The sequence below is a fragment of the Euleptes europaea genome, chromosome 2 (genome assembly GCF_029931775.1).
Source record: "Euleptes europaea isolate rEulEur1 chromosome 2, rEulEur1.hap1, whole genome shotgun sequence".
NCBI lineage: Eukaryota > Metazoa > Chordata > Lepidosauria > Squamata > Sphaerodactylidae > Euleptes > Euleptes europaea.
The window spans coordinates 47,813,408-47,831,201 of NC_079313.1; the positions used below are offsets into that span (position 1 = coordinate 47,813,408).

At 43.6% G+C, this 17,794-nt stretch overlaps 1 protein-coding gene across 1 annotated transcript in view; it reads left to right on the forward strand.

Annotated features, from left to right (window-relative positions):
- Positions 1 to 15,806, forward strand: part of AGL (amylo-alpha-1, 6-glucosidase, 4-alpha-glucanotransferase) — a 53,787-nt gene extending 37,981 nt beyond the window's left edge. The window contains exons 25-33 of the mRNA XM_056845082.1: positions 540 to 765; positions 1,183 to 1,294; positions 2,067 to 2,202; positions 3,341 to 3,453; positions 7,313 to 7,524; positions 12,644 to 12,741; positions 13,828 to 13,915; positions 14,029 to 14,162; positions 15,641 to 15,806. Of these exons, the coding sequence (XP_056701060.1) occupies positions 540 to 765; positions 1,183 to 1,294; positions 2,067 to 2,202; positions 3,341 to 3,453; positions 7,313 to 7,524; positions 12,644 to 12,741; positions 13,828 to 13,915; positions 14,029 to 14,162; positions 15,641 to 15,758 (1,237 nt within the window). The 3' untranslated portion in view covers positions 15,759 to 15,806. The remainder of the gene's footprint in view (positions 1 to 539; positions 766 to 1,182; positions 1,295 to 2,066; positions 2,203 to 3,340; positions 3,454 to 7,312; positions 7,525 to 12,643; positions 12,742 to 13,827; positions 13,916 to 14,028; positions 14,163 to 15,640) is intronic.
- The last annotated feature ends 1,988 nt before the right edge of the window (positions 15,807 to 17,794 follow it).

Sequence of the window (17,794 nt, forward strand, 5' to 3'; positions counted from 1 at the left end):
GCATTTCCTGAGGTTGATGTCTCTAACCACATGCCAGATGCTTTTCGGCCTATTTGGCCTTCATCACTGGTCAATTAAAACCCATGTAACACCTACACACATTTACAGAAATATATACATATACAAACAATTTAAATCAAACCAGGCATGTATATAGGTTGTATACTATATTACCAATTACTCAAACATCTGGTAAGATTGACTCTAGTTGTAATACTCTAGTTGTTTATCAACCTAGTAAAGCTATGATACTAGGTTGATAACTGCACACATCGTATAAGGGAGACATATGTAAACCAGTATTACAACTAGAGTCAATTTTACCAGATGTTTGAGTAATTGGTAATATAGTATACAACCTATATTACATGCCTGGTTTGATTTAAACTGTTTGTATATGTATATATTTCTGTAAATGTGTGCAGGTGTTACATGACTACAAATAAAGTCTGTTGAACTGAACTGTTTGCTCATAAGAATAAACTAGGATGCACAATTTAATGTATGCTTCTGTTATTCCCTTCTTCCCTTGGTTTCAGGAACATAATTTTAGCATTTGCTGGTACCCTGAGACATGGCCTCATTCCCAACTTGCTTGGTCAGGGCACTCATTCAAGGTTCAATTGCCGTGATGCTGTGTGGTGGTGGCTTCAGTGTATTCAGGATTATTGCAAAGTCGTTCCAAACGGTACCGAGATTCTCAGATGTCCTGTATCCAGAATGTTTCCTACAGATGACTCCCCTCCTCAGCCAGCAGGCAGACATGTAATTATAATTTCACTGTTGTTCATCATTTTACTTGCTTGAGTCATGGAGAAATGATTCCTGAGTAGGAATCTCCTTGTGCTTTGCTAGTACAACATGGTGATCTGTATTGGTTGTGCAGTAGAGAGGTAATGGTTGAATCTCTTGAAAGTGAGTTAGATTCACTGTCATATGGTCCAACCCACCACTGTGATCTTGCACAAAAGAAGACTGATAATATCTTTGTCTTGAAGCTGGATGTATTTTGACAGGGGGATGCTTAATAACTTTTTAAAGGCAGTTTATAAAGCTCTATGCTTACTACCATAAGCAGACACTTTTGGCAGTTTAAACTTTTAATGAGACTTGTTACTAAGTATTTGTTTATAATCATACCTTCTTCCTTTTCTTTTTTTCTTTGAATCCATCAAAACTCAGGATCAGCCACTCTGTGAAGTGATACAGGAAGCTATGCAGAGACACATGCAAGGCATACAGTTCCGGGAGAGAAATGCTGGCCCACAGATAGATAGAAACATGAGAGATGAAGGTACATTATCTTTAGAGGACTTTTTAAAAACAAAATTCTGATCCAGCAAGGTTTGTGTGTTCTGCACTAGCAGCAAAAATAAATTTTGTTTATTTGAAAGATTTATATACTGTCTCTTTTACATTGTTGCCAGTCATTTAATTTTTTAAAAGTTCATGTTTTTTTAAATCTAACATGTGTGCTGCATACACACACACACAATCCAACAATTACCTGATACACCAAAAGCAGTACCACAGTAGCATGTTTTAAAAATACAGTCTGAGTTCAATGCAAAGCAGGTCTATTCAGAATCCAAATCAGGTTTATTCAGTGGGGCTTGCATCCAGGAAAATGTTCTTAGGATTGCACTAAAAGATCCTCCACACATTTAGGGCCTACAAAAAAAGGCCCACATTACACAATCCCTGAACTGGCAACAGGAACGAATCTTCATGTACCTCCCCAGAAAACCATGCAGTGACCAAACAGGCTCTTTGCAAGATGGTACAGATCTGTCAAGCAGAGGGAACAGATTTTTAAAAATGTTCTGGAGACCTAAAACACTCACTCTGAAAAGGAAAGCTATTCTTCCTAATTAAAAACATCTTGGAGGCTTTATGTCCGTTAATCCTTTATGTACTTTAAATTCTAGGTGTTGTGGTAAGAATAGTTTGTGCCCAACAGGAAATCCTAGTTAATTTTACTAGAGTATATCTGGGGGTGCTGTTTAAAGTTTATCTATCAGGTCCATCTGTTCCTCTCTGTAAAATCAGACTTTCTTGCTTGGTAGGTTTTAATGTGACTGCAGGTGTGGATGTGGAGACTGGCTTCATCTATGGAGGGAACCGTTTCAATTGTGGCTCATGGATGGATAAGATGGGGGAAAGCGATAGAGCTCACAATAAAGGAATTCCAGCATCTCCAAGGTAATAATTAATTATTCTTGACATCTTAAATTTGTAATGGAAACATGTAAACAGAGTATACATCAATGTTCTATATAGTAAATTTTCAGAACAATCATTGTGTTAGGCTTTTTTTTCCTTAGTAAGAAAATGTATGTATTTTCAGAACTGTATTTATAGTTCAGTGGAAAAACTTGGTAGCCAGAATTGGAACATACAGTGTGACAGTTTTCCTTGATTATGTTATATGTACAGTTTAGGTACTTGTAAATGCACAAATTCTGTAGGTCCTTGTGCAATCTGATGCAGAAGTATGTGAATAGGGTTAGCTCTTCTACATGATGTCCTCTGGATGTCAGCCCAGTATATTTTATGGCCAGTTACTAAACCATTGTTCTTACCCTAAAGTTCTCTCACTGCTGTGGTTATGACGTTGTGAACTTCTTCAACTAATGGTAAAAGCAGAATTGTGAGCCCCAGGAACTGCTGTTGTACAAAAGAAATCCCATATGAGCTGATATTTGAGTTATTAAAGTCTACCCGACTTACCTGATCCCCCCCCCCCATTTTTTGTATGTGAATACCAGATTTGGACTTGAATTCCTACATGTGGGTGTGTGATCCTGAGCCCTTTTGATTCCCACCCCACTAGGAGGTTCAGCCTCGGTTTCCTCTTATTTCAGCAACATTTGTGGTTGGATCCAGCAAAATGTTTCTGCTGATGGTGGGCAATTTTTGCCAATTCCCCCTCCCCTGCAACTGACTTCTGATCCCCCCCACATACACACACACATGCTGTGTCCCCCAGAGCAGAATTTCAGGAGGCATTTTGGTCTACATTGGCAGGGGTAAGCAGGGAGGTTTTGCGCTGCTGACAGAAATCCCTCCCATCAGTGGAAATTTTATGGGATGCAAACCTTTGTGTGTTAAGACTGCATCAGGCATGCACAAGAAAAGCCAGGCTGATAGCAGCCCCCAGCCTGTCCTGTGTGGCCCACTGGGGGAATTCCAAATACCCATTTGTTTGTTGTCCTTGCTTGTCTCTTTGGGACATATCTGAGGTCTGCTTAAGCACTTGGGTGGGGGGGCAGTTCCTGCATCACTTGGTCTGTACTTCTGTTCTTCCTATCCATGCTTAAAATCTGTCCTTTTGCCTTAGAGATGGCTCTGCTGTGGAAATTGTTGGCCTGTGCAAATCAACAGTTCGCTGGCTGCATGAGCTGTCTAAGAAAAATATATTTCCTTATTCTGGAGTTACTGTGAAAAGGCGTGGTAAGTAGTTTTATCTGACTATATAAGTGTAGTAGCAGAACAAGGGGACCAATAGAAGAGATTCTCTATAGAACCCCAAGAATAACTTTCTGAATGTTATACAATATTATATAGCAGCGAATTGTGAACTTCCTAACTAGAGATAACTGTTTCTGTGTTGACTCATAATCCAAGGAACCCCCATGTTCTGCTGTGGAATTTATTTGTGTTGCAGAGGATTCTGAGATGTATCTTAGGATGCATAGCACACTGGTCAGTGCTGTTGAGATCTCATGCCACATGTTGTAAGAGTACACTCTAGAACAGGGGTCCCCAACCTTTTTGATCCCAAGGGTACCTTTATAATTCTGACACAGTGTGGTGGGCACAGGCACAAAATGACTGCTACAAAATGGCTGCCTTAGAAGGTGGAGCCCTCCACAAAATGGCTGCCGCAGCTTACCTTTCAGTTACACAGTGAAGATCCTTGTGCATTGGTAGCAGCTGCTGCCAAAGTAACATTTTAAAAAAATTGCAAAGCCAATCAAATCTCCAATGGCCAATCAGAAGCCTTGCTGGGCAAAATCCCCAACTGGCCCTGCCCATTTTCTAAAAACCAGGAAAGGTGTCTCTGGTGCCATGGCGTCCACAGGCAGTATGCTCTAGACCCTACTTCCTAGCGGCTGAACAGTGGAGGAGATAGTACTGAGAAGCCTGTCCTGCATGTAGAGTTGCCAACTGACCAGGGAAGAAATCCTCTGCTTTTCCTGTACCATTAACTGCAGCTTGATGTGCAGAAATCAGCAGATGATTCTTCTCACAGTACAGTATTGTCTGCATGTGAGCTACTGTTAAGTTACAACTACTGAGGCCTGATGAGAAGTTGGCAACAGTATTGTCACCGAAGCTTGTTGACTATTACTGATCTTATCGACAAGTAAGGGTTAGTGCCATGTTTCTTGGAATACAGTTGGAAAGTCTTCGTTTTATGAGATAAATTGAAAGAAACACTATACACATTATGACATTGAGATAGGATGTGGTGTAGTAGTTAGAGTGTTAGACTAAGACCTTGAAGACCCAGGTTTGAATCCCTGCTCTTCCATGGAAGCTGTCTGGGTGACTAACCTATCTCATAGGGTTGGTGTAAAGATATGATGGAGAAGAGGACAATGTAAACAGCTTGGGATCCTCACTGGGGAGAAAAGTGGTGTATAAATGAAGTAAACAATATTAAGAAACAAATACATAATGGAACCACTGCAGAATTGCTAAAAATGTTAGGAATTAAATCTCATTTTACTCCTTGTAATTCATTGGGGTTGGGGGGAAGAATCACTACTGACTTGTAACTATTTATTTTAATTTATAGCCTGCCTTTCTCACTGTGGCTTAGGGGAGATTACACAGTGTAAAACAGTACAGTCAAATAGCATGATACATCCAATAAATAATGCAATAGGCCTGAGGTCACAAACATTAGAAACAATGCAAAAAAGTATCAGACATAGTATGTCATAAACAATGCAATAAAGACTGAAATAACAAAAGCAGAAGGTAATACAGTAAGAGCAAGATAATGCAGGGTCAAGATTTCTTCTGTAGTGTTGTACTTCATAATGTTCCAAAGTTTCTTTCTGATGCAAATTTTTTTCTTATGAGATTTGTAAGAACTGCAGAACTTCTTTATGCTCTTCTTTATGCTCTAGACTTTTCACCTACTTTGGGTTCATGTCTGTGTTAGAGGGGTCTGTCTCTCAAATGCATTTTTGTCATACTGTAATTTGAGTGCTTGACATGACCTTAAATTTCATTAATATGCTGTTGACCTACAGATCTACAAATGTATATTTAGAATGAGCCATGATTTCTGTTCTCCCATCTGTGGCCTGTTAGCGTATTCAGTTTTTCATATGAGCTGAAATAGTTAGAAAACTTTAGTATTTAGCTGCCTAAGGGTTTTTGCAATGGTATAGCAGATAGTGGGCAAAATGCACTATAAGGACTTGGTTTCAATTTCTCTCTGTGCCATGAAACTCACTGGACGACTTTGGGACAGTGGATGTCTTTCAATCTATTACACCTCACAGGACTGTTGTGAGGATTAAATCTGCCTTATACTGGATGCTCTGAGATCTTAGTAATTAATTAAGTTAACCTGTTCAAAATTTCTGTTTCATCTTGTAGTGTTCATTCTTTAATTATGGCTTGCTTCTGTTCTACCTATTAATTCTTAAAACTGGAGACCGTCCATTTATCCTTCATTTTCTGCTAGGAAGGCAAGGGTTCCTAACGATATACTACAATCAAGACTAAAACTGGTGTAGCTCTATGTTCAGGCTCCTAGTTGAATTCAGGTGTCTTTCCATATGCATACTTCCTTTGTGCTTAAATCAAAACTGACTTGTACAAAGATTCTTTCTTTACGATACACCGAAATAGATTGTTGCTGCCAGGATATTGTACACAAAGTGTTTGAAGGAGGGAAAATAATCAGCTGCGTGGTGCCTATAGGTGCCACGGCACCTGCAATCACTTCCCAAAGTGCCCACCTTGTGCTTCAAGTAGGCGGAGCCATTCTGAAGGCCAAACTAGCTGCCTGCATACAAATACTGGGACTTTTCACTTGGATCCTCCTCATTGCTCACCGGAAAAAGATCCTGTATCCTGTAACCAAAATCCACAGATCAGCTGTGGGGTGGTAGGGGCTAAGGAGCACCACAGCAGTGGAACACCCCTTCCCCCACATTCCTCATCATCTTCTGTGTGCATGTTATCCCCCTTCTTGGGTATCTTCTCTCTGTATGTGTTTATGTTCCTCATCCCTTCCTCTTATTTATTTTTGCATGTGGCTCTGCCTTCTGTTTCAGCCATTTTGTAGTGACACCTACCACCTTGCCTCAAAATTCTAAAGGTGCCTGAGCTAAGGAGTGTTTATATCAATCATGGATCTAGGCAGTCAGATTTAAAATTTCCCTGAGTAAAAAAAAAAAAAAAAAAAAAGGAAGACCAACAGCATTTTTTACCAAAAATAACAAGTGTCTTTTTTTGGGGGGGGGGGGAAACATTTGCTATTTGAACAGAATTGTTTCTGTACATCATAACAGTTACAAGTATTCTTATATTTTAATGAACAAGAAAATCAGCAGAAGAAAAAAACTGCGTTCTCACCTCCCTCCAGCTTCCAACTGTAATTGGTAAGGCCACTGGAGGGAGGGAAGGAGGCAGCCAGGTACCTCTCCACTGCACCTGAATCTCACTCAGCTGAAAACCGCCCTCCCCAAGCAATGTTTTGTATTGGACTTTGTCATTTGCGTTTGATCCCTGTGAACTTCTTTGGGAGCCAATTCTAGTTGGAAAAGTGGTCTAGAAATATTATGAACTTCATGCATTAAGCTTAATCAGCATATTAGTACACTAAGCCAGCGCAAAGTTACTGACAGATGCAAAAATCCAAAGTAATAACAAAGCGTTTCATAGAAGCAAAAGTCCATTTTCCCCTTTCACTAGGAAGATTCCTAGTCATGTATTTCTCATGTGTTCCAGAAATAGTGATAAAGCCAAGGCAGGAACTCAAACTCTTGCATAACTGAGATAATTTTTTAAACTGAGAAACAAATTGTTTGTTTGTGTGACACTTCTCAACCACTCTTGGAGTGGATCGGATATGATGGTGGGATTCAACATGGAACAGAGCCAATTGCAAGCATACATTTTGTTTGTCCTCTAAGTAAGCGGGTTAATCAATATGAGTATGAAACACAGGATAGGCAGGAAGGAAAGAGGTTGTCAGAATGGCCCCAGTACCATTTTATAACTTTTTTGTCCTTGATTTCAGACAATATTCAGTAACTGTCTTCTATATTATGCTGTTTTCCAGGGATAGAGGAGACTGTTTCTTATGATCAGTGGAACAGAAAAATCCAAGCACACTTTGAAAAGCTGTTCTTTGTCTCTGAGAACCCAGCAGATCCCAATGAGAAGCACCCCACTCTGGTTCATAAACGAGGCATTTATAAAGACAGCTATGGAGCATCAAGTCCTTGGTGTGACTATCAACTAAGGCCAAATTTCACCATAGCGATGGTTGTGGTATGTGTCGTATAAGTATGATATTCAGTTTTTATGCTCCTTTGCCTGTTGAAATAACCTGTTTGTTTGTTTGTTTGCATTTCTATACTGCCTTCCACCCAACTCAGGGTCTCCAAAGCAGCAAACATTTCAAACATTGAAACAGTGTTTTAAAGACATATAAACACATAGGCAAACGAACAGTGCCCTGACCTGGATGGCCCAGGCTAGCCTGATCTCGTCAGATCTCAGAAGCTAAGCAGGGTCAGCCCTGGTTAGTATCTGGTTGGGAAACCACCAAGGAATACCAGGGTTGCTGAGCAGAGGAAGGCACTGGCAAATCACCTCTGTTAGTCTCTTGCCATGAAAACCCCAAAAAGGGGTCGCCATAAGTCGGCTGCAACTTGACGGCACTTTACACACACACAAACAAACAGTGAGGATAGCTAATAAGAGTTAGTGAGGGAACACCAAACAAAACAAAAGAAGTCTTCACCTGCGGGTGGAAGACAACAGTAGAGGAAGACAGACAAACTCCTTGGGGATGGAGTTCTGAAATTTTGGGGCCATTAACAAGAAGCTTCAGATGGCGGGGACACCCAAAGCAGGGCCTCTGAAGATGACCAGCATAAACAGGTAGATTCATATGGGAGCAGGCAGTCCAGAAGCTTGATACCTTTAGTGGAAAGGTGAGAGTAATACGGTGATAGTGGGCAGCCATTTCAAACTGCTTCTGAAATAGCTCCCCAAACTCTTAACCTTATCGTAAACACCGTTCCTGACAAGTAAACATAATGTTAGCTCAGTGTTTCTTTTTGAGGGCCTTATCCACCACTTTGCTGTGCTCTGCTACACAGTCCTCTTTCCTTTCCCCTTAGTCCCAGATAATCCTGAGGTCTAGGCATGACAACATCTACCTGCTATGCAACAGTCAGCTGTGGTGCTGTGAGTAACCACCAGTGAGGAATTAGAGGCTTTCACTATAAGCTGTTGTGGCTACTAGCTACAGCAGTGATCATGGTGCTTTCACAGAAGCTTGGCTGTTTAATCTTCTTGATACCAAGTATGCCTGATATTTGCCAGGGCTCAGCTGCTGGCCTGGCATCGTAGAGATGAAGAAAATGATCCTACCAGCACAACAGAGAAGTTTTTAAAACAACAATTTTAGGTTACACAGTGGAAATACTTGGAGAGAGAAAGATTTAAAATGTGAGCTAAAGAAAGGATGTAGCTATTTACAGCTCATTCCTGAGGGGGAGGGGTGAATGTGGCGGAGCAATGGCACAGTGGGGCCTCATCCTAAGCTGTTTGTTGCATAGCATAATGGCAAGGAAAATTGCAAAAAAGCACAAAATAAATGGGGGGTGCGGGATGGCATGGGAGTGCCAGGGCAATGGGGGTGGGGCCGCGTGAGCGGTGTGAGGGCAAGGAGGCAAACATGTAGGACGGGGGCCACTGGCAAGGTGGGGAGGAGCGTGGGTTCAGGTGGTAGTTGTGGGCATGGATAGATGGTCATTTGCCCCGCCCCACTCCAGAGAGTTTCGCGGGAAGTGGGGGGACAGCTGTCGGAGGCCTTGGGTGAGTTTCACCAGACCCCCTGTGGATGGCACTATTGTTTATTGGAAGGGGTTAGAGCTTGGCCATGTCATGCATATCGACAGCAATTTTCAGGTTCTGCAGCCCCGTGTGCATTGCGCTTCTTTCAAATTGAGAAGGCATTTGGTTTTGCAACTGCACTTGGAAACTGGCACCCCCAGCCCTTTTGGCCGTGGCCATGGGTATGGCCCTCCTGATCAGATGGGCATTCCTATGGCCGTGCATGGGCCGGAGCCGTGCTGTGAAGCAAGTGGGCGGCCAGGCAAGGCAGTTGTTGCACCCAATGGCCTCTTCCCAGGACCCCACGCCCAGGTGGCATGGGTGAGGGCAACAGGATAATTAGGGAAGTCCGGGTGGAGCCACCGCCAGGGTTATCTTTGGGTGGGGGGAGTGGCCATCCCATATCATCCACCTGCCAGCTCCCAGTCGGGGGTGCTGCCAGGGGCCATGGGGGCGCTCCTATGCCAGGGACCAGGGGAGCATGCAAATTGAGGGGGGCTCCTATGTCTAGGAGTTCCACGGGGGGGCAGTCCTCAGGAGCGGGCTTTGTCGAAGTTTCCCCTGACAGCGGTGTCTCCCTCAGGCAGGTGGTAGATTGCTGGGCTCGGTCATCTGGCGACAACGCCACCTGATGTAGCTGACGGGGCCACTGCAGGTTTCCAGTTGATGGCCGCACACACCCCGGGAGAGCAGCCATCAGGTCCCAGACACTGTCAGAGGGGCCAATGCCTGATAGCCTCTCTGGCCAGCACTAGGGCACTGCTGCCTCTTTCCAGCAGCCTGCCATGTCTTTCAACAAGTGATGCTTGAGGACCCCTAAGGAGGAGTCTGCCATCTTCTGAGCTTGGATGTTCACCGCTATCGCGAGTGCAGCCCATCTTGACTCGGGAGGGGCTGGCAGTTTCCGCTGTCGGTCTCATGTAGTCTAGTGTTTGGCTAAAAAACATCCCGCCACCAGGGCAGGACAAGGGACTGACTCACGTGATCAGATGGCTGTTCCTGTGCCTGTGCCGACCCTGAGGATCTCTTCTGCAACAGCGTGGGACGTCCAGGCTTGGTTGACAGGCAGACCTCTTGAGAGTCCTCAGCTCTGCGCCCTGCTGGCTGGGGCGGGCAGGATGAACTGGCTGGTGATGGGTGGCGCTGATCACCCTGGGGAGGTGGCCTCACCAGACATGGATGATGAGGGCAGCTCCCGGGCCGATTGTGTCGCCAATGGAGTGGCTGTCCGCCGGGGACAGCCATCCTGGCTGACATGCCAATTTCCACAAAGGTTGCTGGGTTTGGGCCAGGGCTGGTGGCAACGCCAGGGGCTGGGTTTCACGACACTTCCACTTAACCCTGCTGGTTGGTGTGGACCGCCATCGGGCCACTGTTTGCGACATGCTGCCAAGGCGGCCAGAGGCGGCTTGGTGTAGCGGAACGTCATGGCCCCACGTCGCCTGTTCCACGAGCCTCCATGTAAGGCCCATGTTTCAAGGGTGCACCCCTGTGGCTCCCCAGCCTCCAACTTCTCATCCCCCCACCCATAGAAACAAGGAGCACAGCTGAGGAGCAAGTGAACTTTATTAAGGCTGGTGGCCATGGCGGGAGACTAGGACTGCATGGTGGGGCCACCAAGTGGGCCCTCAATGTGGCAGTTGTAGTTTAATCCATGGAGGGCGCATCTATCTCAGCCTGGCTAATAGTGGTTGCTGCTGAGGCATCCTCTCACGCAGGTCGTTCTGCCGTTGGGTTGATGGCCGAGGAGGCAATGTTGGGCTCTCCAGGAGCTGCAAAATGGGCCCTGGGCTGTTTCCGTGGGTCCTCAGAGACGGTGGTCCTTTCCATGTTGAGGACGAGATCGTCTACGGCATGGAGTGGTGGTGTGCTGGTGGACCCTTGGGACTGGTGTCCACGCCAGTGGTGGCATGGGCACCAGACCCTCAGGCCTCTGGAAAGTGGAGTCTCAGACCCTCAGCTGTGTCTGGAAAGTGAAGTCTGTCACAGCACAACCAGCAGGTCAAGGGAGAATCTGTGGTGTGGAGCCCCCTCCGTGGCAAGACTGTTGTTGTCTCCCTGGCAAGCTCCAGGGGCTGGCTCCAGGGATGCAAAGAACTGGATGTTGTGGCAGGAATCAACGGCTGGCGGGGAGTGAGTCCACATTTCGGGGGCGACCTTGGCTTCCCCAGGGCGCTGTCCCGGGCCAGGTGGGGAGGGCATAACAACTAAGAGAGGGTCGGACAAGGCCGTCGTCTTACCCATGACATCGACCCTGGGGCCCCCGATTCCAGGAAGGCACCTCTGTTGGACCTGCAAGAGAATCTGGCCGGGAGAACTCAGCCACACACCGTGTGAAGCTCACTCTCCTGGTTGTGCGTCAGTTCAAAGTGAGAAGAGAGGTTGGGAGTGGGAACGGCCAAGTCTCTCACCAGCAGCGTGAATGGCCGAACCCTGGCACTAAGTCCCATGGGTGGGCTCAGGCGTGGGCCATGGACCCCCTCCCCACAAGGGTACGCCTTCTGCCTGGACTCCCCGACAGGGGCGGAGAGGCATGAAAGCTCTTTTTTTTTAATTGTTTCTTTTTATACAAATTTCAATTATATATTTCTTATTCTACATACAATGCTTGTATAACATACTTTTCTCGTTCCCTCCCATCCCTCCCATCCCCCTCCCTAGCCCCACTCCTTCTCCTTGTAATTTTTAGTCTCATGTCCCCAGCCACAGGCACAAAGTCTGTATCTTCCACCGAATGTCTTTTCTTCCTTCCACTGATATCCACTCTAAGTAGGTCTTCCATCTACTCGTGATTTTCCTGCTCCTGTCTTCCCATGAAGTCTTCTGGCGCATCATCTCGACGATATCCGACTGTATAAATTCAAACAGATAGTTGTGCCAGATTTCTATAGTCCATTTACTTTTATCCTTCCAACCCAGAGCTATTACTGCTTTACTTGCTAATAGCATAGCCTTGAGTATGGCCTGATCCCTCTTATTTACCCCCGAGTTCCCTGTTGTGCTCATTAACATTAGCTTAAAATCTATGGTTAAGGATACTTTACATATTCTCCTTATGATTTCTAATATTTGTGTCCAAAAGTCCCTAACCTCTGGGCAACATGAAAGCTCTAAGTCCGCACCTCCGGGAGCTTCCGACAACATCTCGAGCCACTTGAGCCTTACCTGTTAGAGGTGAGGCTTGAGTGAAGTGGTGCTTATGAGGGATTACCCATCAAGCCAGGGGCCGCCTCTGTGGGGGCGTGGCCATTTTAGGCCCTGGCCCATTGGCCAGTCACTTGGTCGGATTCCAGAGCCTCCAGGGAACAGTGGGAAGGGCAATGCCAAGGCAAGCGTTCCCCTCGGGAAGCCGATTACATGGGGCTCAATGGGCTGCGCCAGGTAAATACCTGGTGCAACTATGCCGGCACAATCCCTTTCCTGCCTCCTAAGCCCATTCAGCCCCTAACCTCAGGAATGAGCTGTGAATGACCTCTTCTGGTTTTGTTTTCTTTTTACATTGATTATTTTCTTCCTTTTCACACCTCTTCTCTCTTTTTTCCAGGCACCAGAAATGTTTTCTCCTGAAAAGGCTTGGAAAGCACTTGAAATTGTAGAGCAAAAGCTTCTTGGTCCACTTGGCATGAAAACATTGGACCCAGAGTAAGTATGATAGAAATTCACCTGAAGAACTACACGTTCATAAACACTGTTCCTTCTGTAAATTGGCACTGCGGAGCTAAGTTCTCTACACAATAGAAAGGAATGAGATGCACAAGTCCAGAGATTCTTCAGGAGATGCCTTTGTTACTTGGGGAGGTGGGGGGTATTCATTAATCATAGTATGTAACTAGAATATTGCATATGTTGTACATCAACATTAAAATATCTTTCAATTCAGAAATTTCTCTAAACTTTGTTATCTTTAACTGAAAAACACACACCAAGAAATACCATTTATAAAAACTTGATATTTTGTTATCTGAGTAATAAGAAATTATGTGGAAGAGCCAAAGCTCTTAAAATTATATTGTGCCTTGCTTGCATCTCCACCTCTATGAATTCAAATCAGGAATTCCTTGTCTTGTGAAAATATAATTTGGCCTTGCAGAGTCAGTAGCCTTGCCTCTGGTCCAGTGGATCCAGATGTTTGGTGCTCCCTTTCCCTTGCCACTGTGAATCTGATTCCACAAAGAATTAAACCAGATTCAGGCTGAACCATGAGAGCAAACCTCTGCCCAACTGCCCTCTTTTCTGCTATCCTGCAAAAGGGTCTAGCCTGGGTCGTGATGTGAAGTTATGGAGAAGTCCATACTTGGCTAAAAGACACACACACACACAATTACATAAAATTTGAAGAGGGGACTGCTGTGCTAGTAAGGCAAAGCTCACACCAACTCGTGTGCATTGGAGATAATGGTGGTAGCTTCTGTAATTCTGTATTTGCTTATAAATAAAACCTGTTTGTTAATTAATATTAGGAATTTTTCAGTGCTGTTGAATCCAGGTGACTGGTTTCCTTTCTCTAAATAATTCTGTGGGCTGGTTCCTATCATTTTTTCCATCAGACCCTTTATCCTGATGCAAGGTGCTCTAGCATCAGCCTGAGAGGGTCTTATGTCAGAGGAGAGGTCCTGGTACTAGAAGAGTGCACAGATGGCAATTAAACAGAAAGATTTTTAACCCCTGTGTTTTAATACTTCTTTCTCTGAATATATTTACTGGAGGTTTTTTTTTTTCTTATTGCAGCGATATGGTTTACTGTGGTGTGTACGACAATGCCTTAGACAACGACAACTACAATGTGGCTAAAGGATTTAATTACCATCAAGGGCCTGTAAGATTTGTACTTTTGCAGTTTTCAACATTATTTTCCTCAGTGGATTTCAGTGTTCCTTTCCTAAAAGATATTACTTATAATACTGCTTTTGTTGTCGTGTTCTCTTACAGGAGTGGCTTTGGCCCATTGGATATTTTCTGCGTGCCAAATTGTACTTTGCCAAGTTAATTGGTCCAGAGATCTATGCAAAGACTGTGTTTTTGGTTAAGAATGTGCTTTCTCGACATTACGTTCATCTTGAGAGGTAAATTTAATTTTCTTTGTACAGCTTGGAAATATTATGGCTTGATAATATTCATTTGATTCCAAACCCAAAAGTGTTATCCCAGCTTAACAGCAAAAAAGGGAGGAACTGATGGAGAATTAAGGTATGTGCAATTGTTTTAAATATGGTTACAGACATGTTAATTGGGATTAGAACATGGTCACCATTTTATGAGCTACCCAGTACAAGACTAACAAAAAGGGAAATGGTGTTCGCCTTTAAGTTATTGACAAGACAGAACCTAGAGTCCATCAAAAGTCATTTTAATTGTTGTGATACTTTAATGCCTCAACTCTAAACTCTTACTTAGAAATAGCTCTCAGCCTGGTCCATGCAGAAACCAGAAAACACATGTAAATCAGGTGCACTGGAGCCCGAAAAACCTCCTGTGCCTTGGGGATGGTGGAAAGGGGATGCAAAAAGATCCACCTCCAGCAAGCAGCTGGTATACTGAGCACACATGTCATCCTTCTTCCTCCTTGTAAAAGACTTCTCCTGAGTGGAGTTTGAGAAGGTAAATTGTTACTGTAATTACTACTTTATTTAGAGTCCGCCTGTTTAACTGAGACTCAAGGCAGATTACACAGTGCAAGTCAAAGAAATCAATAGGATGAGACACCTAATAATCTTGTAATAGAACTAGGATTACAGCAATCTGAAACAAAGCATAAAGTATTAGACATGATATGTTAAACAATGCAGAAAACAGCATTACGTAAGTATAAAATCAAAGTATTGAGAGTAGGATAATACGTATACAAAGTAGTATCACACTCCTGTTCCTTTTATAAAAGTGCCTTCGTGAACCATCTTGTTATAATACAGTTCTGTTACCTTTATGAAAATGTCCTCCTGAACAATCCTAGTTTACATTGTGTCCTGTTGTCTTGTTTCCCTTTTCCTGAAAGGTAACTAGTGGTATGAGAGATCTGATACAGACTAACATTATTGTTCTGGGTCTCTTTACCCAGTTGTGTTGGGGGTTTTTCATAGATTGGTTTGGCCTTGCTTTCTGTTTGCTAACATATGTTAGTCTTTTTTTAAAGAAATCCAATTACAGAGTTTTATCTAGCAGAAGTATCCACTGATGGAAGGGGAAGACAATTTTTGCCTGTTCTTCCCTCCCATGGCAAACCTGACTCTCCCCTCATACTGTTCCTAGAGTCCACTGTTCCCCAGATGCAACATTTGGGGGGGTACTTTGGGTTGCAGCAAGGATAGGGGCAGGGACAACCCACTGATGAAAATCCTTCTGTCAGCAAAGATTGCACAGTGTCCAACCCACATTGTTGCACCTAATTTTTTTTTATCAAACTCCTGTCAATCTGAGTAAATCTTTGAACACTTTCATGTGATTCACTTCGTATGTGAGATTTGTCCTCTTCCTAATTTGATATTAAATTAAAATATTCAATCATTCTGAAAGGGATGTATTACTTTTTGTCATGTTTCTGCAGATCCTCTTGGAAGGGGCTTCCAGAATTGACTAATGAAAATGGGCAGTATTGCCCCTTCAGCTGTGAATCTCAGGCCTGGTCAATTGCTGTCATCCTTGAGGTTCTCTACGACTTGTAATGGTGGTGATCTGTCTCAATGAATCAGCTTGTTTCATTCTGAAATTAAGTACCCTTGCTTGTCCTGTTGTAAAACAAAATGCCCTGCTTTTCCGCTGTCACACTGTGAACTTCCCTGGCATTAGAAATGGTTTATACCTTTCGTTCTGATACACTTGTTTGTGGGTGCTCACTCTTTGAGAATTGCTCTAGAACACATATATTTTAAACTACTAGTGATGACTAGAAACTGATAAGCAAAAAGCACCCTCACTGAGCATATAGTCAAATATATCAAGAATAAATATGTGGGTTAAATGTATGCTAGAGAAGGTTTAACATGTAAGACCTTTCCGATGCAGCGGGATTTTCTTTTATAGATCCTAATTTTGTAGAATTTAAAATGAAGTTTGCAATGCCTTCTGGATCCCATGACTAAACCTGCATCCTGAAAGCAAGCTGAAGGAATACTGGGAACCCCAGTGGATGTTTCTGTGTTAGAGACTAAAAGAGGGCATGCAGGTGAGGAGCATGGAACTCTTATCCAAACCAGCTGTTATCTTCTTTCACTCCCTTTCCCCAGATGCTTTTCTCCACCTCATTTATAGGATCCAAGACTGGCTAAGGGAACAGTGATGGCAGGAGTTCAGCTGTGAGCAGAGAGCAGGTTCTGCTTTCCTTGCTAATGTATCCTATTCACTCTTTTTAAATTACTCTCAAAAACCTCCACTTTTTGCATAATCTCAGCAGATTCAAATTTAAATGCATAGATCTACACTGTATTATCTAGGTCAGGGATCTCCAACATGGTAACCGTGGACACCTTGTTACTCACTAACACTTTCCTGGCACTTGCAAAGTGTTTTTAGAAAGCAGGTGGGTCCAGGTGAGGCTTTTGCCCAGCAGGAGGACTGATTGCAGATTTTTTAAGAGTTGCTTCAGCAACAGCTGCTGCCATAACAAAAGGATCTTCAGTACATTAATGTTTGAGTATGCAAGAAAATACTTCTAAATAATATGTTGATTTTGAAAGGCATCCTGTTAAACAGAGCTGCTGCCTGAAATGTTGAATAGTTACTGTTAGATACACGAATGACCTCACTCGCTGACATGTTGTGGTTGTCTCTGCCTCCTGTGGCAGCCATTTTGTGGTTGTATCCACCACCCTGTGTCAGAATTCCAAAGGTGCCCTCAGGCTCAACAAGGTTGGGGCCCTCTGGTCTAAGTGGGTCCTAAGCATTTTGTATGGGGTTTCTTTTTGGCCACAGTAGTGCATCCCAGAAGTATTGCTCTTGCCAAGGATTTTGTCCCTTTAGTCTTTGAAATGAGGTAGATTTACAAAGGCACTATACATAGCACATCTGTTTTAGCAGCATTTTGTACAAGCTTTCTTGTGCCATGGAACAAGGTAGCTGCTCGCCAAATTCCTAAGCAGGACACATCAAGAGCAGTCATTTTGTATGAGTTTTCTTGAGGTCTAGGTCATAAAACCATTTTGTAAACAGACCTTTCCCTTTTAAGAACAGTGCCAGTAATATTCTCTCTTTCCGGAAGGTAATAGTATAACTGAATTACTGATTGGCCATCTGATACAGTGTGCTCATGGCTATAAAACTAAATTAAACCTACTGCAAGAAGTAAAGTGAATTGGTTTGCTCACATTATCCGGAGTCAGTGATGAGAACCAGTAGTATGTTCCTAAAGGCTGATTTCATTATTCAGGTAACAGTAAAAGTGGTAGCACTGTTTTGGGAGCAAATATCCACAAGCTAGTGACAATACAATGGCCATTTTAAATCACTTGCTCTGGTAGCTGCCGTTGTTTTATAGGATGCTGCACTGAACCAAATATCCTTTCACCCTTTTACTTAAAGCCCATTGATCAGGTGTGGTGACAGAAGGTCCCTTGCCTAGGTGGACCATACCAGATGAAAGCCTCACTCTATGAAGGCAGCTGCCAAGAACAAGTCACAGCTGCTTCCTGACAAGCAGTTGTTCATGTACCAACCTTTAGTTAACTACCTGCAAGAAAGGAATTTCTCTGTTGCATATAGTTCC